The sequence below is a fragment of the Anomalospiza imberbis genome, chromosome 1 (assembly GCF_031753505.1).
Source record: "Anomalospiza imberbis isolate Cuckoo-Finch-1a 21T00152 chromosome 1, ASM3175350v1, whole genome shotgun sequence".
NCBI classification, from domain to species: domain Eukaryota; kingdom Metazoa; phylum Chordata; class Aves; order Passeriformes; family Viduidae; genus Anomalospiza; species Anomalospiza imberbis.
Window position 1 is genome coordinate 143,728,119 of NC_089681.1, and position 24,398 is coordinate 143,752,516.

General features: G+C 41.3%; 1 protein-coding gene across 2 annotated transcripts in view; it reads left to right on the forward strand.

Annotated features, from left to right (window-relative positions):
* The first annotated feature begins 2,060 nt into the window (after positions 1-2,060).
* Positions 2,061-24,398, forward strand: part of LMBR1 (limb development membrane protein 1) — a 69,392-nt gene continuing 47,054 nt past the window's right edge. The window contains exons 1-4 of one of the 2 annotated variants that reach the window (XM_068174526.1): positions 2,061-2,376; positions 17,470-17,542; positions 19,714-19,753; positions 21,598-21,737. In XM_068174526.1, the coding sequence (XP_068030627.1) occupies positions 2,314-2,376; positions 17,470-17,542; positions 19,714-19,753; positions 21,598-21,737 (316 nt within the window). In that variant the 5' untranslated portion in view covers positions 2,061-2,313. The remainder of the gene's footprint in view (positions 2,377-17,469; positions 17,543-19,713; positions 19,754-21,597; positions 21,738-24,398) is intronic. The other variant, XM_068174535.1, reaches the window with a different exon arrangement.

The following is a 24,398-nucleotide window of genomic DNA, read 5'->3' on the forward strand; positions in this document are numbered from 1 at the left end:
AAAGTTGGGATCCTGTCTGTTCTATTCCAATCTTTCTATAGGCAGCTCTAGGAGAATTTGGTTTCCCTGGGGTCAGGTTTACCCATGCCAGTTGTCTGTTCTTGCCAGCTGTGTTTGTTATAATAAAAGGTATTTTATCTACCTATAGCCTTGCCTCCAGTAACACTGTTCAGTCTGGACCAGATCTTGAGCAGAGAACAGCACTAGTCTAATTCCAGTCAAAATTAGAACTAGGCTTCAACTAAAAGCCTAATTCTTTGTCAAATTCATCTTGGAAACTAGGGATGCTTTCATCACTTTCAGCATGTGAAGAAGGAGATTGAAGATAAATGGGAATAGGCAAAGAAAAAAAACCCAGATAAGTAATAATACCAGACAGAATCAAGTGCTGTGCAGAAAACAGCTGTAAAGTAGGACAACTTTTCCCAAGAAGCAGCTCAAAGACTGTGCTCCCTACTCCTTCAACTCTGTTTTTAATGGTATTCTGTTCCTATAGCCTCAGTGAACACCTAAAGTCTCCCTCCTTGAGCAATGAGCTTCAAGAGGAGAGATCATGGGAACATTTCTGGCCTGGTATGATTGCATCTGCAAATACCTTGTCTGTGTCTTCACAAGTATCAAAAGAACAAGGGTGGAACTGTGGCCATACTGAAGCTGCAGGACCTTCTGCATCCATTCAGGACTACGAGAAATACATCAGTCAAAGATTACTTTTTCTAACTCTAAACTTTCATAAATACTTTACCATCTGCTTTTAACCAAGAAAATGGGCCAGAGACTGGGGAGTCAATATAATTGGAATTGTAATTGGCATTGACAACATGTATAATCCACCAATAGTTGTAAATAAGAAGAAAACTATGATCCTTATTTTTGAAACTTCTTTAGACTAATGATACTTGGATTGAAATAAAAGTTTGATTTGCTAAAGCACAATCTATAATTTATAGTGTGACCTAGATTAATAATCTTCCGTGCGTATTTAGACAATTGATCTACTTGCAAACTCAGAAAAAAAGAAGATTGCCCGTGCATGTAGAGGGAACAGGAATAATGGGGAGATGGTGCCTTCTCACCACAGCACTTGGGCAAAAAGCAGAAATCACTCAATCACAAAAACCTGCTCCAGGGAAGCGGAATACAAGTCATGCCAGAAGTCCAGCCTTTCGAACTAGAAATTCTGATGCGTTCACATTGTTGAGTTTGAGGAGGGTCAGCTGGAGCCGAGCACTCGGGCTCCCTCACGTTTCCTGACGGGCTCAGCGACAGTGGCGGCTGTCCCGCTCCCCGAGGCGAGCTGAAGCCCTGTCCCCGCCCGTCTGAGGAGCTCCGCGGGCTGCTCCGGGCGACCCTTGCGAGTGACCCCCGGGGTCCTGACTGCTCTGCAGGGCCCAGGGCTGCAGCTGTCCCCATGCCCACCACTGGTCCTGCCGCCCTCTCCCCCGGAGCCTCCTGTCCCGCCGCTGTGTCCCTTCTCCCGTGTCCCCCGCTCCCTGTCCCCCAGGACACGCAGGGGCTCTCTGTCCCTGCCAGTCCCCACACGGGTACAAACAGCTGGCCTGTTTCCGACGGGATGAGAGGACATAGTCTTAAGGCGCGCCACGGGAAGTTCAGGTTAGGCATTAGGAGGAAATTCTTCACGGAAAAGTCCGATTGGACTTTGGAATGGGCTGCCCAGGGAGCTGGGGGAGTCACCGTTCCTGGGAGTGTTTAAGGAAAGACGACGTGGTACTTAGCGCCACGGTGTAGTTGACGCGGCGGTACTGGTCACAGGCAGGACTCCACGATCCCGGGGGGCTTTCCTGCCTGAACAATTCCGTGATTCTGTGACCCCGCCTGCCGGCAAAATCAGCCCCGCCCCTCTCCGCCACAAGCCCCGCCCCTCTCCGCCCAAACCCCGCCCATACAGCCACGCCCATTTCTCACCCCGCCCTGGCCCCGCCCCATCAGGGCACCGCCTCTCTCGCCCCAGCCCCGCCCCCGTGGGCGTGACTCCGCGAGTCCTTCCCTTACGCCTAAGCCACGCCCACCGCTCTGACCCCGCCCCCCCCGCCCGCCCCTGCCGGGGTCGCTGCGCGGTGACGCAGCAGGAGGGGCTGAGGCGGCGCTTCCCGCCCTTCCTCCTCCTCCTCCTCCTCCGCGCCGGCCGGACGGGGACAGAGCGGCGGAGCCAGGGCTCCTCAGCCGCTGCCGAGGCCCGGGGGATTAGCCGGGCTGCCTCCGGCCATGGTGGCCCGCTCGTCGCCGGCGGGGCAGGAGCAGGCGCGGCGGCGGCGGCCGCCATTGCTCGCGGGGGCCGCGGTACTATGAAGGATGGAAGCGGACGAGGTGACGATCCGGGAGCAGAACTTCCACAGCCAAGTGCGGGAGTACACGGTAGGTGCCGCCGTGCCCCGCGGACCCTCCCTGACCTATCACTGCTCTCTGCCCCAGCCCCGTCCCCGGGCACGGGCGGGTTGTCCCGCTCTCTCCCGCCGTCCTTGCCTGCCCCTCGCCCCAGTGTCCGGAGGGACTCGGGGGCCTGTCTCGGCTGGGCTGAGAGGTGAGTGCACCTTCTCTGAGGTGCCACGAGAGCTGGAGGATCCCAGCGCTGACCCCCTGGAGGGTTTTCCTCTCCCTGTGCCTTCAGCGAAAGATGGAGATGCTGTGTATGCACGCAGGGCACTGGTGCGCTCCATGGGAGTGCTCTCGGAGCAGGTACCGGTGCGACAAGCTCGTGAGCAGTGCTCAGCTTCGGTAAGACATGACTGCGAGCGGACATCATTTATGTGTACAAGTATCTCAAGGTGAGGTGCCAAGAGGATGGACCAGGCTCTTCTCGGTGGTGCCAAGCACCTGGAGATGAGGCAGTGGGCAGAAACTGATGCACAGGAAGCTCCACCTGAACGTGAGGAAGAATTCCTTTACTGTGCAGGTGACCGTGCACTGGAACAGACTGCCCAGAGGAGCTGTGGAGTCTCCCTTCCTGGAGGTATTCAAGAATGTCTGGATTCAGTCCTGTGCCGTGTGCTTTGGGATGACCCTGTTTGATCAGGGAGGTTGGACCAGATGACCCACTGTGGTCCCTTCCAACTGTGACCCATTCGGTGATTCTGTGAACACCTCAGTCCTCAGGTGCAGCCTTGTTCCTGTCAGGAGTGCATGGGATTTCATGGTATCACTTGTCATACTGGGATTCTCCTGCCTTGCTGGGCTGTTTGCAGTGCTGTGTGTAATTTTGGTGTTTTCCCTGACCCGTCATGCCCTGTGCTCTCCCAGTGGAGCACATGGCAGTGCCTGTGCTGTCCCATCTCCCCCAGCCCTCTGTAGGCACGTACAGCACTACACCCTGTGTGCCGACAGAGCAGTTGCAGTTTCCTCTCTGACAGCCTTATAATTGTTCTCAGGACTATTCAAATCTGATAGAGGTGTTTTGATGGGGCTCATGTCTCTCCTACTTCAATTCCAGGAAGGAAATACAGGCTGCACAAGGAAGACATGCAGTGTGGTGAACGTGCTGTCCTGGCTCAGCAAGGGAATCATGTTTTCTTTGCCATCCCTGTTGTCTGGGGGAAAAAACTAATTTCTTGAATTTAAATAAAATTTCACAATTTAGCTTTAAGTGTTTTTCAGCCTTGTTGGGAGACTCTAAAATATCATGGTTAACTGATTTATGTAGCACTATGGCTAGGTCATTTGATAGCAGACTTGATTGGAATGTGTTAATTACTCTTCTATAGTATAAGAATTAATGTTAAGACCTTTCTTGTGAAATACTCTATTTCTGGGACCTTTTTCTCTGAAGAGTGCAAAACAAGCCTGTATGAGGAGAACAGCTACTTTTTGGGTTTTTTTGGAATGTCTCTTCTTTGGGCATGGACATAGTTTATGTCCTGGAAGCCATGACTAGTGGAGGGGCACTAAAAGTAAAATACTTCTTTGTAAAGAAGGCTCTAAGTATTATCTTAATCACTTTGGTATGAAAACATGAATGTATGTTCAAATAGTCTTTCTTTTCCCTCATGTCTGTTTTTCCATTTGTATTCCATTGTGTGCTAATTATCTCCTACTTACTTTCACCATAGTCTTGTTCTGATAAATTGGATGCTACAAATTGCGGTTTCATTCAGTAGGAAACAGATTTTTCAGTCTGAAGGAATGGCTGCGTGCAGCCTCTCTGGGCACTGTTAGAAATACTGAAGTCTATTAAATTTTAAAGAACTGGTTCATCTGTACTGCAGGTACTCCTCCAAAGTTAGAGGGACTTTTTCAGCCCCTCCAGAGCAATTGGTAATCTTCTTACTGGTGTAGTCATGTGAGAAATTGCACAGGACATCAGTAACTCGTATTTTAGAGGTGCAGTGTTGTTTTGTTTGGACAGTGGGCTCAGAGTATTCTTGCTCTAGAAACTTCACTTTGATCTTAATACTGATCACAGGCCAGCTTTGTTATTGTTTAATCAATAGGAATAACATTAACAACGTTTCCCTCTAAATCATATGTTGGTGCAATTGTAATCTTGTCTTTAATTTATGTTGGAACACCATAAGGTTTTATGAGTGCATAAAGTGCTGCCACCCCCATCTGAGTGTGCAACCTCCTGTGGCTCCCACGTGGCTGCAGGAGAATATTGCAGTTATGAGTGCATTTGTGGTTAGTCTGAGCATGCTGGAGCACACAGAGTATGTTGCTTACATGTGCAATTATGTTAACATCCTCTCCTTACCGGTCCTGCCCTTGTTGCTCATGAAGTTATATGGTGAATAGAAATTCTTAAAATATGCAAATAGACAGTTGTTGTGTGGGTAGTGGGTGTAATCATCAGCCCCTCAGCTGGAGCAGGGAACATATTGCACTCTGACACATACATTAAACCTTGATTCCAGCTGCAGGTGGGCTGGGGGCAGCAGAGCAGTTTAAAAGAAGCATTCGACATTACAAGATGTAGTGGCTTTAAATTGGGGTAGGGTAGGTTTAGATTAGATATTAGGAAGAAATTATCTAATGTGAGGGTAGTGAGGCCCTGGCATAGGTTGCCCAGAGAAGTTGTGGGTGCCCCATTCCCTGGCAGTGTTCCAGGCCAGTTTGAATGGGGCTTTGATGTACCTGCTCTAGTGGAAGGTGTCCCTGCCTGTGGCTGGGGGTTGCAAACAGATGTTATTTAAGGTTCCTTCTGACCCAAATCATTCCATTCCAGTTTTTTGTGGAATGTTACAGCAGAGGAGACTCTCTATGCCTATTAGGAGCAGGAGAAATGTATGTTGTCTGTTAGAAGTATCTTTGAAGAGCTAGTTGTGTGGCACAGTCTTTACTGGAAGCTAAAATGATATATTCATAAGAGAAATCAAAGTAAGCTGATGCAGTTGAAAAGAAAATCCTTTTCACTTTTCTCTTACAAATTTTCTTTGAATACATACAGAATTTCTATATTGTGCTTTCTGATGGAGTCCTAAGGGCACACTGAGTTTAGCTTCAGTGTAATGTTTTATTTCTGTTTCATGTATTCTCTGAACTGGCAAGCTACAAAGTTTTCCATAAAGTTGTGTAACATAAAAAAATTTCAAAGCTTGTTATCCTTCTGCTGGTGGTGCTTGTCTCTTTCTGCAGGTGCCAACTTCTGCTAATTCCACCTTCAAAAACCAGCTATTTCTGACACATGTTTATAGACTGAGCAAAGGTAGTAAAAGATTATTTTTTAAAAAATACATCCTTCATCTGCTTCTGAGGTGACTCAGTGGTTTAATGCTTAATTTAACTCAGGCCTGTTTGCTCCTGACCTCATTTGGAGTGCCTATATGGCACTTGTTTTTCAAGAGGGTGCCTGTTTGCAACAAAATCATCTGCCTTGGATTTTGTTGCTTCATGAGGATGATCTGTGCTACTAGAAGGTGGTTAACTCCCTAGTCAGGCATGGCTCTTCAAACATGAATCTGCTCTATAGAGGATCTGTTGTTTTGAGCAGTTGTTAAAAACACCAATACACAGACTTGGTCTGAGTCTGAACTTTAACATTCAGTTGCCATGAAGTGAATGTGGAGGTTGTGAACTGGTGACCCAGTGTAAGAGATGTGGCACAGCCAGGAGTTTTCTTGGAGTTAGTGAGATCCTTGACTTCAGTAAAGCAGAGTCATCCTCAGTTCTGGCTAAAGGAGGCATCTTTGAAAAGCAGCTTTAGGTGATTGCAAATTACAGAAAAGGGTTTGTGTTCTGCACTTGGTGTGTATTGATATGAAAGAGTTGTAAAGGCAGGACAATATTCTGTTTACCCTTCCTGGTCCTTTAGATTCATTTATAATTTGCTGAGATCTTGCACATCCATGGAAAATATTTGAACTTCTAGGAAACTGCTTTTCCCTTGGGTCCTGTTATTATGCCTGTTTATAAAGTGTTCCATGTTCCACTGGTATTGTTGTGAACTGTTTATTTCGAATGTAAATGGAGCAAGTGCAGCAGTTGAGCCTCTCTGTGTTCCCCTGGGTTTACTTTTTAGAATATTAACTTCCTTTTTTTTTTTTTTTTTCCAGTTTGAGTCTTCTATTCTGCAGTATTAGCTTGTATTTTTAAAAATACAAACTAATTTTTTTTGTTCTTTTTCCACTTAAAAAATGTAGGATTTTGAGTATGTAAAAATATACAAGTACACCTGATTACGAGGGTTCCTTGGCAAAATAAATACACTGTGCTTGCATTTGTAGTTTGGGGAAGGTTGTGGAAGAACACAACAGAATTACCGTGTTCTATTATTAGCACCATAGAACTATCAGTTAGGCATAAACATAGTATATTTGAAAATAAGTTTATTATATTAAATATGTAATAAAAAAAATCAGTCCTGGTAGAATAAGTTCAAATACAAAAGTGCTGTTTATAACTTTCAAGTGTTTCATGTGAGTTCAGGCAGATATTGAAACTGGTTTAATATGGAGTTTTATGTTAAATGTGATATGCTTCCGTTTGAAGGACTAAATGTTTTCAGGGGTGCAGGCTTCAGATGCTAAATATTCTGAGAAACTTAGTTTCTTTATTTCTTCTCTTAATTCAGCGTGGCTACTGCTGGCATTGACCTCTGTAAGGCTGTAAAATGGAGCTGGTTTGAGCACTTGATGTCTGTTGGTAGTGGACTCCTGTTCATGGCCAGTTGTGCATCCTTAAAAACCTGCGATTTTCTCAGACTCTTCTTTCTGCCAGCAGTGATGATATTCTGATTAGAGTGTGGGTGATTTGTAGGAATGAACTTACTACAAATACTGAAATGTTTTTGTCTGAATGCTTATGCAAGTTTATTTTTTATTTAAAAAATCACGTATTTCAATTTTTTTTACCTGTACACTGAAAACTTGAGGACTACTTAATATCTTAAGTGGCTTCTTGTATTTCAGAAAATAACTTTGCTTAGACTTCTCAGTTTTGCTTCTTTTTTCTTTTTTCCCTTAAATATATTGGGGAAGATTTGAAGAAGTATTTGTAGCAGTGATGTGAGACATAAAGCTGAAGGATTGGTGCACATTTAGCATCATTAAATATATAAAATGCTGGCATATTTCTGTAGTCTTAAAAGTATACCTTTATTTGTAAACGTGGGTGCTGTACTGAACTTTAAGAAGTGATGAATCATCATCTGGCTGTTGGTCCTGGGGATCAGCACTGTGGATCCATCTGGAATCAATAGGCATCTCAAAATACTTGGCATGGACAAGTGCAGAGAGATACTTATTCCCAAAACAGAAACAGCTTTTGGAGAGTTCCACTATTTCTGTTCATGTATAATAAGCATGAAAGGATGAAGTGTAAAAATTTGCAAATAGTTACAGTTCAAAAATAATTCCTTTTGAGTTAGTGGTGTATTTCTTTGGAGGAGCAGTTGACCAAAAGGGCAACGCACTTCATGGAGGGTACAGGCATCTGTTTAAGAAAAATGTTGTATTAAGGTGTAATTAGACTTGAGAAATCTCAGTGGAAAGAGGAAGAACTGGCAGCAAACAAAACCAGCTTTTCATAATGTGACCTAAACCAAGCATATCCATCTTGGGTTTTGTTTGACTGGCTGGGCACAGAGTGGAGGGACTGGGTAAGAAGGGAGGGTTGTAATAACAGCTCAGTCTTTGCTGTGAGGAGGTTGCTGAGTGTTCCCAAGTTTATTAGCACAAGACCCTGTGGAAATACCTGGAAACACAAAACACCTGGGAATAGATGTTTTCAGAGAGTTTAAAGAAAGTTGAGAGATGAGTGATTAGGTGACCAGAGTAGCAGAGGAGATGGTGATAAAGTCAGAGTGGAGAGAGAATCTGAAGCATGTCGCCAGTGACATTATGATAAATTCAGAGCTCAATTCTGTAGACATAGATGGAATTTTGGGTTGAGGAACACTAAAGAAAACATTCCATTCAGTATAGGTTTATTGGTTGTATTTGGAGATTATTCAAGTGTTTTTTTCTTTTCTTTCTCCTAAACTGAAGTGCTTTCTCCTTTCCTGTCTTTCAGCCTTTCCTATTTAATTTGATATTTATCCTCATTTATAAGGGCAGTGATAACTTTTGTTGAGAAAGTCTTAACTTCTGCATCACTCTCTACTCCCATGTTCTCCCTCTTACCTTGAAAACCACTGACTCTTTAATGTGTGCTGTCGAATGACTTGGGAACCTGCCTATCTAGGAACAATCATGCTCAAGAATTTCAACAACTTCTAACACAGGAAGAGGAGAGACTTTGAAAGTCATGACTGGAGTTGGTTTTTATGCCTCCAGTGACAAACAGCCTTGGTTGTTGTGTCACTCTGGAGGGTGAGCACAGAGCCAGGTAGGGGTGACCTGGAACAAGCTGCTGCTCTAACCCCCTGATGAGGTGTGACAGGTGAGATTGCTTCATGCTTTCAGCAGCTTTGACCCAGCTGACTCTCAGAAAGATGATTTCAAAACTCATGTTGCTGTTTTATCAGCTGGGTGTTGAATATTCATGTATAATAGTGTTGCTCCCCACACAGAGGTTTCTAGTTTTTTGATTAGCTGGATATGTTAAAAGTTGTTTCTAACTACCATCAACATGATTTCAAGAGAGAGCCCCGTGGTTCTTGCTGTTCTAATATTTGAATACTTGAATAATTTTTGAAATTTGAATAATTTTTGAAAATATTGATTAACTGGAAAATACAGAACTATGTTTCAGTTTCTCTGTTTCCAAATCAAGTGTGCTCATGCAGCAGCAGGTAGTGTGTGTATTGATGGCACTGAAGTTTGCATATGGCTGGGTTAATGTACAGAGGATAGAAGCAGTGTATGTGTGTGATATTTTCCCCCCTTTACATTCTTGTGTGGTTTCCAGGATAGGCTTCACAATTGCCATCAAAACATGGTGCTTCAGTTCTGCTGTTGATTTTAAGTGCCTGCTTAGGCCTTGATTATCAATTTTTTTCCCATTATCTAACTGTAATTTCTGGTTTTAATGCATTTATGGGAAAAATTGATGCTGATGAGTTTTAGTTGAATTTGACAATAGGAACGTGTCTAAAATATTTGCTGAGTTTTAGACTGTGGTAACTTGTATCCAGTAGAGAGTCTGCATAATTGGTGAGAATTATGAAAACATACAGCTATTGCAGTTTAAGTATGTTTGTGTTTTGGGAGAGGGGTGCCACTTAAAAATGCTCCAGGATGTATGTGTGAGAAGACAAGGAAGAGTATTTATATGTGTTAGGATGAGAAAGTTTATTAGCTCTGTCTTCTAAGATCTTCTGCGTCGTGCCCTGAAAATTAATATTATCAAAGAAGCTGTCTTAAATAAATTGTTTACCAAGTCTGTATTAATGAGGCTTTTGGGGTTATTTTTTCAGAAATGAATTTTTAATGGTATGACTCTGGAGTTTTAATATAACTGATTATTACAGCCTGACTTTCCAGTGTCTCTTATTCAGGGACAGAACATCAGAATGATCTAGGTTGGTGCTATTGTGTTAATTCTAGAGACTGTTTTTAAATCTTGCACCTATGCTGAAAAACATTTTTGACTGAAGGGCTGTAGAAGCTGGTTTTTATGTTCAGCAGAATTACTAGTACATGGAAATATATTTATAATATATTCATATATATTTATATATATTTTTATATATTTATATCTGTATTTATAAAATATATTATATTTTTGAGTATTTCTTACTTTCTGTTGGATCCTGGGTGTTTATTTTAGATGAGTAAGTCTAGGCACCTGCCTATGAAGAAATTATAAATGGTTCAGGACTTGGGAATCAAAAAAAGTGGGTCAACCTCTTGCAAATGTTTTAAGCCAGGGAGGAGTCCTGAGAAGAGACCATACATGGAGGGGAATCATAGATATGGAGGGCAGTGTTAATGAGCAAAATTAATCTATAGTCATAGACAGTCATAGAACATATTTGGTGTTTTCTCAGAAGGTTAAATTTAGTGTGTCATGCCAAGTGTATAAGGCTGGCTGGTTTAGAGTGAACTTAATCTAACCACAGCAGAGTTAATGTCTCATTTGAGGAAAATGAGATTTCCACAGAAGATGATTCAATGAATGCCAAGGTCAAACTGAGACCACAGATAAAATTTTCAGTTTTTTTAGTGTGCTTTGTTGGTTTGTCACTTACTCTTGAGACATCCAGAACAGGTGGAATGCCTTATTTGCTATTTAGGTATCAGTGGGATAATTGAGTTATTAGAAATAGACCAAGCAGAGCTGCTTGTCTCCACCTGTATTTTCTTGCTGTTTCTTCCTGCCATCTTTTCTATCAGTAAATAAAAGCAGTTGCCAAGTGGGACAGTGGGAGGAAGCTTTTTAGTTGCCTTGTGGTATAGTAATGCACATTAAAATACTTCAGCAGCATTAGAGAAGTAAGAGATGGGTGTATAATGGTGTGTTTGTTCTCTATTACAGAAATTAAAACCCAGAAGGGCAACACTATTATTTTCTGTAGATAGTAATCACGGGTAAAATACTGTTTCATTTTCAACACTTAAACATGTAAATAGACATATTCTACATGGTGATATTACCCAGAGTGATCTCTGCCTTCATTTTTATCTGTGCTGTTTTTTTCTGTTCAGGGAAAAGGACACATTCTGTAAAGTAGCAGGTAGAAGTGGAGATGTTCTTTGTTACCTCTGTAGCCTTGTTTTGTGTATCATTTGCATAGAAATGCTTCTGGATGTAATAGCAGTAACTTTATTTTAATACTGACACAGCCACTTCATTTTAAAATTATTTCCTTTCTTCCCTTACTCTTTGGAGCTTCTTGATCTTTCATTTCATACATGGCATAGTAAAATGTTGTTTGCTGCTTGTCTTTTGCTCCTTCAGATTTTCCCTGTTCTACATGCTGGTATGCAATCAAGTTGGAGGAAACAATCACTTATTTGCTTTGATGCTTTTCAAGTGGAAATGAATCTGTGTTGAATTTGTTTTGTGCTTGGAAGTGTGTTAGGTTAAAGAGCATTGCTAAGGTGTGGGACTTTCCCTGTGAAGGAGTTCTGTGGTGGTTCCTTGCTGCTAAAAGTTGTTGTTTTGCAAGATGTCAGGCTCTTTCATGGTGGGAGGGCATCCCTGACACAGTCCTACAGGAACCTACACTTAATAAGCACATTAATAAATGACCTGGAGAAGGGTATAAATTATGAAGTGACTAAGTTTCTAATGGTGCTTTTTTTAGTCAGGAAAGTAGAAAATAAGGCTGAGTGGACTCCAGGCTCCTGCTCAGGGGAGGGTCAGCTATGGTATCAGGCTACTTGGGGCTTAAAAAGCTCCAGGAATGGAGGTTGTGCAGCCTGGCTGGGCAGCTGGTTCTACTGCTTAGCTCTCCTCATGGAGGGGATTTCTTAACTCCAGTCTCCTCCTCCCACTGATACCATGGTCAAGAGCTCAGCTCTGTCTTTAATGACCTCCTCTTAGGAGCTGGCAAGCTGCTGTCAGTCCTCCTGAAGCCTTGTTGTCCTCAGGCTGAACATGCTGAGGTCCTTCAGCCTGTCTGCACCAGGGCAGTGTTCCAGCCTCCTGACCATTGGTGATCATCCTTTCTGTAATTACCAATTCCTGTACTGGTGGCTCAAAACTAGACACAACTACAAGTGACAGGGTGAATGCTGCTTGGAGAGAGAGAATTGCTTCCCATGATTATTGGCTTTGCTTCAGGTAATACAGCCAGGGATGCTCTTTAAGATGTGTGCTACCAGGGCAGGCTGACTGAGAGGTAATGAACAATTACTGGACAAGGCACCTCTATGCTTTTTTTCTAGTGTAAAATACAGCTCCCTCACAACAGTTGGGAACAATTCCATGCTATATAAATAGAATCCTGTCCATAGAAATGCAGCTTTTAATGTGCACACACACAAATTGCAGTTGTAAAAGATGGTTGAATCTTGTTTGTAAGAGGGGAAAAAAGAGCGTCTTACACATTTTGAGCATAGTCTTTCTTAGCATGAAAGTGTAGCTCTTACACTTGCAACAGAAGATGATGCTTTCCCAATCTGAGGCATGAATTTCAGTGCCACAGTTTTAAAGATTATCCACATGGACAAATGAGTGTCAGCTGATCTTCAGTAATTGTCAGTGGGATGACTACAGTGTGATTTGACCTGGTTCAGACTGTTACTGCTCCTGTAACCTTCAGTGCTGGCCCCTAAGAGGCACATAGTATGCAGGTGATCTCCAGCTCCATTCTCACAGTAGCTGGGAGATGTGTGGTACAGATCCAAAAGTATGATGTGCATCATACTTGGATGACTTTGGATGAGAGATGCAAGGGTATGACACTGTGGAAGAGTTGGTTACAAGAGACATAAGAATGTAGTGCAGTGTGTCTCCAGAAGCAGCCTCTCCTGGCATGTCTGGTGTGTAATCTAAGCAGGAGCAGAAGGTACTTCCTTTCCTGAATAAAGATTAAGGGCTTCAGGAGAAGACAGGTTTCTTTTTGCTTGTCCTACCAGAAGTTGTATTTAGTGTGTGGGAAGAGATGTAAATAAATTACATGCTTGAGGTTTGAAGATTTCTTAACGTGCCATCTGTTAAAAAGGAGCCCTAGGATGTGGCACAGAATCCATGGGTCTTGTTTTCAATTACTGAATGGTGTGGAGGTGACATGCACGCGAAGACAATAGAAATTATTAAGAATTGCCAAAATAAAACTGTTTGGCTATAACCATAGACAAGGCTTGGGCTCCTCATAATTTCCTTTTTATTTTGATCCACCTGGTCAAACATGGACAGTGTATTTCCCCTGTAAGTTCAGAATGTGCCCTTGTTGTGTTTAAAGTAGCTTCCCAGTCTAATTATGGCAACAGATCCACAACTGCTTTGTCCCTCAAATTTGGAATGAATTTAAGGAAATAAACTCTTAAGATTGAAAGGTATTATTTCTTGTGAAGTGGGGGATGTCAGAAATCATTGTTCTTCACAGTTGGGTACATTGCACAGTGTCTTGACTGTCTCCTCAAGTAAAACCTGGAAAAACTTTACTTGAGCTCCAGTGAAAAACTTATTGCAGAGACATTTGAGATCTGAGGAATACAGCCTGTCCTTGATTTGCTGTATTTGCAACATCCTTTTGTCAGCTGTTTTTGTAGGATGGGTGATGGCATTAATCACTGCTTTTTGGTTGGAAACAACTTGCAATATAATTTGGATTTAACACTGTATTCCAGTGTTGCCTCCAATACTGACACACCCAGTAGTTTCTGAAGGAAAGATGGCATTAACAAAAAATTTAAAATTTTTGTTTTTACTGAAGGCATCAATGTAGTTTTTTGCATGGTGTTCTTTTGTGAGTAGTGCTCTATTTCAGTATGACTACCTGTGCTTTTTAGTAAGTGATTAGAAATGGAACTGATAGATGATTGTATGTAGTGTGACATTAAGGTGTAGTTTTAAAACAAAAATGCATGGTGATGAACTTGAACCCTAAAACCAAGTTTCTATTGAAAATGAAGAGCTGCTCTGCTGTAAGCAGTTGGGGAGGACAATACTGATGGATCCAGTGACAGGAGGTTAATGCTGAGTTACCAGCATGGTTCTTAGGTTGATGCCCTAAGCAGCTGGAACAGAGTCTAGACATAGTTAAGAGGAATAAAGATAATATTTACTGAAGAGCCTTCAAAGGCCACACCCTGGCAGTACCAGAGCCACAGCCGTGGCTCTGCCCAGATGGCTCCAAGATGGAAGCAAAAGAGGGCTTGGCCACAAGATCTCACATTTTTATAAGTTTTAGTCCATTAGCATATTGGAGCTAATTGTCCAATTACAGCCCCAGCCCATGAAGTCCCATCCTTCTTGTTTTTCTCTCTTCAGTCCACATTGTTTATATTCTTGGGCCTGAGATTCAGATTGGCTGTCCTTGGATCCTCAGCTAGAGAAGGATTTGTTGTGTCTACCAACTCTGTGAAGAGAGCTTACTGTGCCCCAATATGAAATCCAGACCCACACCTTACTGTGCCCCAATATGAAACCCAGACCCACACCTTGCTATCCCCTAATATGAAACCCAGACCCACACCTTGCTATCCCCTAATATGAAACCCAGACCCACACCTTGCTATCCCCTAATATGAAACCCAGACCCACACCTTGCTATCCCCTAATATGAAACCCAGACCCACACCTTGCTATCCCCTAATATGAAACCCAGACCCACACCTTGCTATCCCCTAATATGAAACCCAGACCCACACACCAAAGCAGCACAAAATTGGAAAAAGAGAAAAAATAAAAAGCTAAAACCTGAGGTATCAAGGTGAGTGTGGAGAAGCATTTTCAGTGCAGCAAAGAAGGACTTAGTGCTGTTACCTACAGCTGTAAAATCTTACCTGGAGTGCTGCATACAAGCCCAGCCACCCATAATTGAGAAACATGAACTGAAACTGCAGCATTACAAACAAGGCTGGATGGTTTCTTTTCCTTATGTAAAAATATCTGAAACAAGCAGCAGTATGAGGAACAGGAGCCCAGGGTTGCAGTGCTGACAGGACAGTGGAGTCTATTCTTCAGCTATCACAGGCAACACATTCCTTTTGCTCAGCTTAACTGAGTTCTACTCTAAAAATAGTTGGGATGCTGACTTGAGCTGTTTCCTTTAGAAAACTATTCAGAATGCATGGTTAGAAACCGTTCAGGATCAGAGGGTTCACTGAGTGTAAATTGAGACTACAGTAATGATTCTGAGTTTGCTGTTTAACTTGTTTGGGTCAGTAATGGAGGACTTTTAATCTGAGTTATTTTTTAAAATCATAATGCTCTCACTTAATAGAATTTATTTTCTTGCCAATAATTTCAAAATATTCTGAATTTTCAGTAATAAACAGCTTTATCAAACATTTACAAAGTTCTCAAATCTGGCAGAAGTAAAGAGAGAGTTACACCAGGATGTAGTTACCCCTTCTCGCTGGGTTGCAGAATAGCTGTTATCTAAAACCAGAAATCCAGCATTTGACAGTTCATGTTACTGGACAGCTTTCATCTGCTCTACCCTCAAAATGCCTCAGTTACCTCAGTGGTACCTTGTAAATAGAGACCCACATTTTCAATGTAACCTTGCTAACACAGAGAGAATAAAGGTCAGCTGTTCTGTTTGAAGGTGTAAACAAGACTGCAGTAATTTTTATTCTTGTTTTAAATAAAACTAAAAGATAAGCTTAACTATATTTTTCTTTTACACAGGTTACACCGTGTTATTTGCATCTGACAGATTTTTAAAGAATTCACTTACCCTGTATATGTGATACCTGATTTTCAAAAGTGGGTGCCTAAAATTAGATGTCTCTAGCTGTAGCCTTGGTCTAGTTTTCAGGGGAACTGGAAGCTTAGAGAAGGATTCTCTTTCAGCACTGGTAATGTGTTTTCCAATACTGACAGGATGAGCTGTGTCAGGGTACTCTGAAAAACCAAGGCTGTTCTCAGTTTGTTTTGTTCTTCCTTTTTCAAAAATATACCAACTTTTTTATTAAATCTTAATAACATTCTTTAGAATTACTTATTTAAAGGACTGAATTATTTATTCTTCTCTTCTCCTTTGAGGCATCCTTAAGAAAATTTGAGTGGTAAGCTCTATTCAGACTGAAGATTGGAATTCAGAGATCTAGTTATGAAATCTCATTTTCAGTGCCTGTATTTTGGGTGTTGCTGCTGTGTGTTTCCTGCACAGAGAATGAGCTGGGTTGCCACTTTCAGAGAGCACTGTTGTACTTCTGGGAGGCACCTGGAAGTCGCCCAAATGCCATACTCAGACTCTTGGTTATACTTGTTTTTTTAAATCTAAAATGTCTGACTACATCAGACAAATAACCTTTTCAGTTTATATTTATCAGTATTTCTTACAAAGTCTGTCTTTCATGAATAATGCATTATTCTCCACTGTGATTTGCTGTTCTGGATGCAGTATTGCTATTTAGATGCAGATTTATCAGGGCTATGATCAGTACCTTCACTTTAACTTTTCCCTTTCTCTTAGGGTAGCCTTTTTGCTCTTGATTTTTTTTTTTAAGACAGTGAGTCTCAAAGGCAACAGATCTACAGATGATAGCTTAAAGAAATAGGTTAACTATTGTCCAGTGAAGTAAATTTCCAAAACAGAATGGCATGCTTGCTTCTTGATGCATTTCTGACTGACTCATGTTTTCAATAGGCATAGGCATCCAGGATTAAGGAAGCAGTGTTGAGCCACTGATGCCTCATTCAAGAGCAAATTAAATGTGTAGGCTTGGAGGGTTCAAACTTTACCGGCTGTTCAATTCCTTTCCTATAGTATTTCCAGCATTTTTTAGGTGTTTTGGTCTTACCTTACTGTATTGTAATTGTAGTGCTAAATCTTATAAACAACTTGGTCCAAGGCACTGTGGGCTGAAGGTGCATCTGACCTAAATAAACCACCAACCTTATGAGAAGGGAAGTTGTGCCCTTGGCTTCTGACTGTGAAGGAAACATTGTGTGTGATGAGCTCATGCTTGGACATCCACTGTAGGCACGAGTCTTTCTGTGTGTGTTGTCACCTGGAATTTGCTTGATTCAAGGCAGGATGCAAATAGTAAACATGTTTGTTTCTTTCCACATGTGCTGACAGCATAGCCCAGAATAGATCCTCAAGAGCCCCTTATATAAAATACAATTACCCTTAGGGTATGTTTGAAGGGGATACAAAGCTGGTAACTTTTACAAATCAAGTGCATTCAAACTTCAAAAAACAGCCTATCCCATCCCACTCCACTCTGCTCACTCCTCCCTCAGACAAAAAAATCACACTATGAATGAGTCTTCTCTTAATTTTAGAGTAAAACTTGCTGACCATATAATTGATGCATTACCTGTTACTCTAATCAAGTTGTTTTAACGGGTTTAACTTTCTGTTAGTAAGATATAAAGCATAACAGTAGTGAAATTTACATAAAATATGCTCATGTTGATCTGAATTCAATTTTAAATTGTTTAGACTAGATTTACTGCTTATTATAATCCAGGCATTTCTTCATGACCTAATAAATACAATTTTTTTTCCAGATCTGTTTTCTCCTGTTTGCTGTTCTCTACATCGTTTCCTACTTTATAATCACAAGATACAAAAGGAAAGCAGGTAAGCATAGAATTTTTAATGTGTCAAAAAAAGTTGTTTTTCAAATATATAGATGATTCTTTTCCTGTCCATCTCCACAAGGAAAGTGGAGAAACCAGAACTGTTTGTTAGGCTCCTAGTCTATGGCAGCCTGGATTGACCTGGTTATGTATGGCAGCCTACATGTTAATTGATTTGAGATGGAAGAAAGGGGTTAATGTCAAAGTAGATGCTTCTGCCTCCCTTGCCTTGAGATCCTGTTGTTCTCCTTTCACATCAGCTTTTCCAGGATAAGTATCTTCAGCTGTGTTCTAGCAGCAAAATCAGGTTCTGAGCTTTTGCTAGTAAAGTGAAAGGTTGCCAGTGCTACAGAAGGGAAGTAGCATTATTTCTTCAAAAAGTCCTGTTCTGATCAGGTACAGTTGTTATTTCAATTATCTTAACCTGTTTATGATTTCACCACTGAAGTTTAGAAAATACCTTGAGATAACACTCTATTTTTTTCCCTTTGGAAACACTGTCTGGTTTCCATTTCAAAATTAGTCTGTAGGAAGCCCTGTCATTTCCTTCAATATTTTTTCTAAAGACAAATAGCATAAAAATCAGTATAAAATCACAGAATCTTTGACTTTTGACAGCTTATCTGGGACCTTGGTGCTTGATAATAGTCAGGCTTTAGAAACATTATGTATTGTGATCTTGGTGCTTTGAACTTTATTGGGAACTGTTTATTGAGTGAGCTGTGTTATGATAGAGCTGCTGTCATGGATGGATTAATGCTTTAAAAAGTAAACTTTTTGTGGAATTTAATTCCTTGAAAAAAAGGTACATCTCTGTAAACATAGGAAGTAAGGTAGATACTATCTTCTGATCCAGATATGTATTTTGGACATTACAAAGCTGCTGCCATTTGGAGATGGAGAAGAGCAGGAAAGGGAAACTGGCTTGGCAGACACTGTTGGATGCAAAGACACTTTTATTACCTTTTGTTGGCACTTATCTCCTCAGCTGGGAAGAGGAACTGCTCTGCAGCTGTCCTGACTTTATGAAAGCTTTGTGAGCATGTGCTTAGGCACACTTTGTAGCCTGCTATGATCTTCCTGATGAGAAATGTTTGAAGAGTTAACACAGCTGCAACTCTTTCAGGACAAATTGTTCGCTGTTTTTCCAAGAAGCTTTTTAGCCAAAATGATTCATAAGAGACCTTTACTTAGTCTTTCAAAACACCATGAGATATCCATCAAAAAACCAACAACTCCAGGTTCTTTCACAGAAGAATTTCAAAATAGCATGAGGTTATTTGCTATGTGTTTATTTCAACTGTGTGCGTGCCTCTCAAGAACTTAAATTTATTTTAAAATTTAACAATAAACAAAGTAAGGTGTTCAATCTCGTACAGAAAATAGGAGAAACTTTAGAATGCTGAGTGTGATATTATTTCAAATTCAGAAATTTTTATTTCAAAATGCTTGCATTATTTCAAATTTATAAATGCTTACATTTGTGTACTGATGTGCATAAAGAAGGGTGTAAAGAATAAATGAAGGATGTGTTAGTGATTCATGTGTTAGTAAGTGAATAAAAATGGTCTAAAATGTGAAGTCTCAGAAGGAAGTCATGATGTCTTAAATGCAAAACAAATAACAAGAATATAACCACCTCTACTTCCTCCCCTCCCTCAAATCCCCAGGAGCTGGGAAGAGGGGTAAGTAAAGAGAAGCAACTGTGTAGTCATCACTATTGCTCTGGGTATGCTTTCTTGTTTTTAAAAGATTGCAAATGATTTCCAGCAGTAGTTAGTATGGATTCTTAGACTTTCCTGTAGCTTGCCTGCTGTCTGTGGTTCCAGACATGCCCAAAGGGGCAGTTTCTAGCTGTAGCTGTGGTTGTAGTAGTCTGAAAGCATGTGTGCCATAGAGCCCTCTGGAAGAGGTCTCCAAGAGGTTTTGATCTGCGTATTTAAGTAAAGTGAAATAACTTTGTTACATTGATTGAAAAGAGTTTGACTAGCCAAAAAACAGGGTGAGAGTATTCATTTTTGGAAGGAACCTTCTTAAAATATTGATGCTCATGAATTGTATCAGTACATCTGAATTTTAATTGTAAATTAAAATTATTCCTATCTATATACACTTTACCCTGAAGAAAGACAAGTGAGTATTGAATATAACCTGATGTAATTTAATTTTCAGATGAACAAGAGGATGAAGATGCCATCGTTAACAGAATATCGTATGTACAGCTCTTCTTGGCAGAACTTCTTTACCTGAATGTATTGTTATGATAGGAATCTTCTGTGCTTCCAAATAAATAATAATTTATTTGAAATATTTAAATGTATCTTAAATAGATTGCTAGAGGTTCAGGGAAAAAGATTTGGTGTAGTGGCACCTTGAGTTATGAAAAGTGTTGTGAAAGTCTGGTCTAGGCCTTTTTTCACTTGTAATTCTGCTGGTAGGTATGAAGTTGGCCAGAACATTGCATGAGGACCTGATGCAAGAGGTGAAACTGAGTGCAAGACCTGCATTTAGGTCTCTGAGACGTAGATGTTTGGATGGGAGGTGTTACCACAGCAGTCAGTGCAAGGGAGGCAGTGGATCCTGTGAGGAAAGTTAGCTCTCTCTGAAGAAGATACCTTTGACCAGTGTAAAAAAGCTGCAGAAGGGTGAGAAGTGGAAGGCAAGCACTTGCCAGACCTACTGGTCTGCCAGCAGCTCTCTCCTTATCCTCTTGCTGTGTAAAGTTCGTAAGGATATCTCTATTTGAGTGTGCCTCAGGATGTGCAGGGCTGCCGTGGCTGTTGCTGCCCTCTCAATTACATCGTTGGCTGGGCCATGTGCATTGGCTCCTGTGGTCTTACAGTGTTCTTGGCTCTTCCCTGGTGCTGCTGTCATCCCCTTGGAAAAGGAGCTTGGAGAAAAGTGTTGTTGGAAATAGAAAATGTTCTTTTTTCTTTCAGACTAAGCTTCTTTAAATGTGCATGTTGTTTTCCTAAAAGCAATAACTCTCAAACATATGTAAATAGATTTCTCTTCACGTGGCATAATTGTCGGGACTTGAGGTGTGGAGGGATGAGGAAACAAAGCCAAAGGGGGCTGCAGCACTTTGCTGTAGTTTGTTAGGTTTCCCAGTTATGGCTTAGAATACTGAAACATCCTTAAATAAAAGAAAAAATCTCAGAAGCCAACAAGAACAGCATAAGAATATTTTTAATGTTAAAATTACTTACTCATGCTTTCTTTTCTAAGTATTGTATGAATGAAAAATGGATTTGTAGACTATTAAGGAAAAGTAAGATTTCTGCAAGCAGGTTACAGATGCTACTGTTGTAGGGATGTTCTATTTATTTTGTCATACAATTTTGCATTGAGAATTATTTCTAGTTTTATTATAGCATTAGATTAGTTCTGTAAGAAAATTTTGTTGATTTTATTTTTTTAAGTACACAGTTCTTTTTAATGCCACAAGATGGCATTTGGTGTAAGTTGTATTTGCGATCTAAAAAGAATAAGCTTAAATATTTGAAACATTTCTGACAATTTCTGTATATTGACTTTACATCTATGAGATGAGAACCTGAATAACTCCTTTGTGAAAAAAACCCAACTTCTTTTTTAGTTTACTGTTCAAATATTTATGTATAATTGTACTCACTCTTTAGTTGCTGGAATGTTGCTCTGCTTTAAAAAATTGTACTAATAATGTAGAAACTGAATATTTTTTTACTGTATATGTGTCTGTGTGGGAAATTAAAACTGGCAGAGGAGACTTGTGAAAAGATATTTAATGAACTCCAGTAGTTTAACCTTTGTATTACAATGGAATTGAGTGCCTGCATGTGCCAAGAGAGTAATCATGGTTGTTGGTAAAAACAAATTATTTATATTGGGTTCTGTAAACTATTTTAAATTTGCTTTTTGCAAGTCAAATGTTTTGGAAATCCCAGTTTGTCCTGCCCACTTACAATGTAAGAATGTATTGCCTTTAGACACTGATTACCAGGTAGCTTAATTACTTTTTCCCCTGCTGTTCAGAGCATGTTGGTGGTAACAGTGGTACATTTCTTTAAATTTCAGGCTGTTCTTGAGCACCTTCACTCTAGCAGTTTCAGCTGGTGCAGTCCTGCTTCTACCTTTCTCAATAATCAGCAATGAGATCCTGCTTTCTTTTCCACAAAACTACTATATTCAGTGGTTAAATGGCTCACTAATTCATGGTTAGTACTCAGCATAATGTAATTAAAATGAATGTCTTCATTATATGTGCACAGATATGTTCTTATTTTCAAACTGATAACTCATTTTCATTTAATATGCTAATTTTCAATGTGCTGTTGTCCAGTTGGTTTTGCTGCTGTGAGATATATCACAAAAGTCTGTCTTAACTGTTCTGTTCTTTTTTTAAAGAATTATGCAGGCTTGATGGAATTAAACCAAATTCACTGCTTCAAATATTAATGTAAATAAGAGCTACTAGAAGCTAACTTGAAACATGCTGTTCACACTTCTTTATGTTAATGCAAGATTCATATGCCTTTCTCTTTATGATGATACCTATAAATTTATTCTCAAAAACATGTTTTAAGAAACTTGCTAGCTGTGGGCAGCTCAGACTAGATAGTTACATTCAGCTGTTGGTGATTTATGTACAAACAAGGAAAATTGTGGAATATAAATATTGTGATAAAGATGTGCAGTAAAATAACTGGTGTAAACAGGACATTGTTTTCTAGGTTTATCTGCAGAAAGTATGTTCACTATATGAAACTATTTAGTCTGGTACAAATAATTTACAGGTTAACTGTGGTGTTCTCTTTAGTCTTGTGAAGAGAAAGCAATTTGGCTTTGGAGGATTTTTCTCTGAAAAGTGCATACTTTTTGGTAAATGTCTAATAATATTCACACATAGCAAATTCTTGAATTTCTGGATCCCTGACTTGCAGGGATTTTTTCTTTTTTAGTCTGGGTTTTTGGTGTTTTGTTTTGTGTTTTTTTTTTTTTTTTTGAAGTGAGAGGTGAGAAGTGATGTTTGTGGGACATGATGGAATAATTCTTCACAGCAGGGATGGTTAAACAGTGAAAAAGGCACTGGGAGATCTTGAAAGTTTTCCAAAACTCGGGTGGCCAAAGCCCTGAGCAGCCCGATGGCACCTGCAGTTTGGCTCTTTAGGGGCAGGTCAGACTAGGTGACTTTACAGACTCTTTCTAGCTGAGTTCTTTTTTGATGTGTTTTGTGACATGTCATGGGGAATTGCTAATTTGGTATGTCTCCTACATGGGAGGAAAAAAACATAAGCTAAAGAAATGTTTTTACATGGATTTAACTGCTCAGACATTTATATTCTTTATTCCCAAACATGAAAAAAAAAATTGGAAGATAATCCTTCCTTCTGTGTCTGAATCATCTTTGGAAAAGGGGCAGTAAAATCCATCAGAGACTGAAAATTACATAATAACCATTTCAGAAATTTTTACTGTCACTTGTTGCTCCAGAAAATTTGGGTTAGTAAGAAATCTGCTGGAATAGCTGCTGTTAAATAGGAAAACCTTCGAATTTGCCAGCGACCACCTATTAGCGGGATGATGTTTGAAAATACCACTTTCTGGATACACAGTGTAGCTGCTGTTTCGCGAGGCCGGCAGCAGCGGCTGACAGGGAGGGAAAGCGAGCATCTCGGTGTTGGCCGGCGTGTGCGGGGCGGCGGGGCCGCTGCGGGCGCGGTCCGCGCTGCGTGTGGCGAGTCCGGCGCCTTGGGCTCGGAGCCGGCCCGGGGCCGTTCCCCGGGCTCGGAGCCGGCCCGGGGCCGTTCCCCGGGCTCGGAGCCGGCCCGGGGCCGTTCCCCGGGCTCGGAGCCGGCCCGGGGCCTTGGGCTCGGAGCCGGCCCGGGGCCGTTCCCCGGGCTCGGAGCCGGCCCGGGGCCTTGGGCTCGGAGCCGGCCCGGGGCCGTTCCCCGGGCTCGGAGCCGGCCCGGGGCCGTTCCCCGGGCTCGGAGCCGGCCCGGCGCCGTTCCCCGGGCTCGGAGCCGGCCCGGCGCCGTTCCCCGGGCTCGGAGCCGGCCCGGCGCCGTTCCCCGGGCTCGGAGCCGGCCCGGCGCCGTTCCCTGGGCTCGGGCTCCCCCGCGTGGCCCCCGCCGGGATCGCCGCGCTCGGGGAATCCCGCGCGGCTGGGAGCGCTCCCAGCGCCCGGGCTCAGAGATGCTCGCAGCCCCGTCACACTCTGCCCGCACAGCCTTCACGTATGGTTTGGGTACTGCTTTGGAAATGTTGCCAAATGTTGCTTTAAAACACTTTATTTTTTTCTAGATTTATGGTTTACAGCCATCATATGATATACTTGAACCTGACGCTGAGGGGTTTTATTCTGTAGATTGTTGCGTTACATCTGGCAAGTAAACCATCAGAAAATACATGCCTGAAACTTTTGAAGCTAGGCAGAAAGGCCAAACCTGGATCCACTATAAACACACGTAGCTAATTAATATGTGCTGAACTAGTCCAGAACTAGTTCTGACAGCGGTGTTCCCTTGTGCTGCTTTTGGCTACAACCGCCAGGTGGGGGTAAAACGTAATGAAACTGCCATGAAGAAGAAAAATGGAAAATTGCTTAGGGTCTAATCTGTTTCCTAAAGACTAAGAAATTTTTAATTTTTATGTTTTATTAACTTGTTTTATGGGGGACAGTCTTAGGTCACTACAAATACAAATGAAAAAAATTCTGTTTGTTTAAAGAGTTTCTATATGTTGATGTCAAGTGTCTTATGTAATTTTGTGATGCAGTCAGTATAGTAGAAAATAATTATTTTTCTGTGTCTATTTTAATTTGATTTCTGAACTATCATATTAAGATGAGAAATAGAGAAGATCCTTACTTTGAGGAA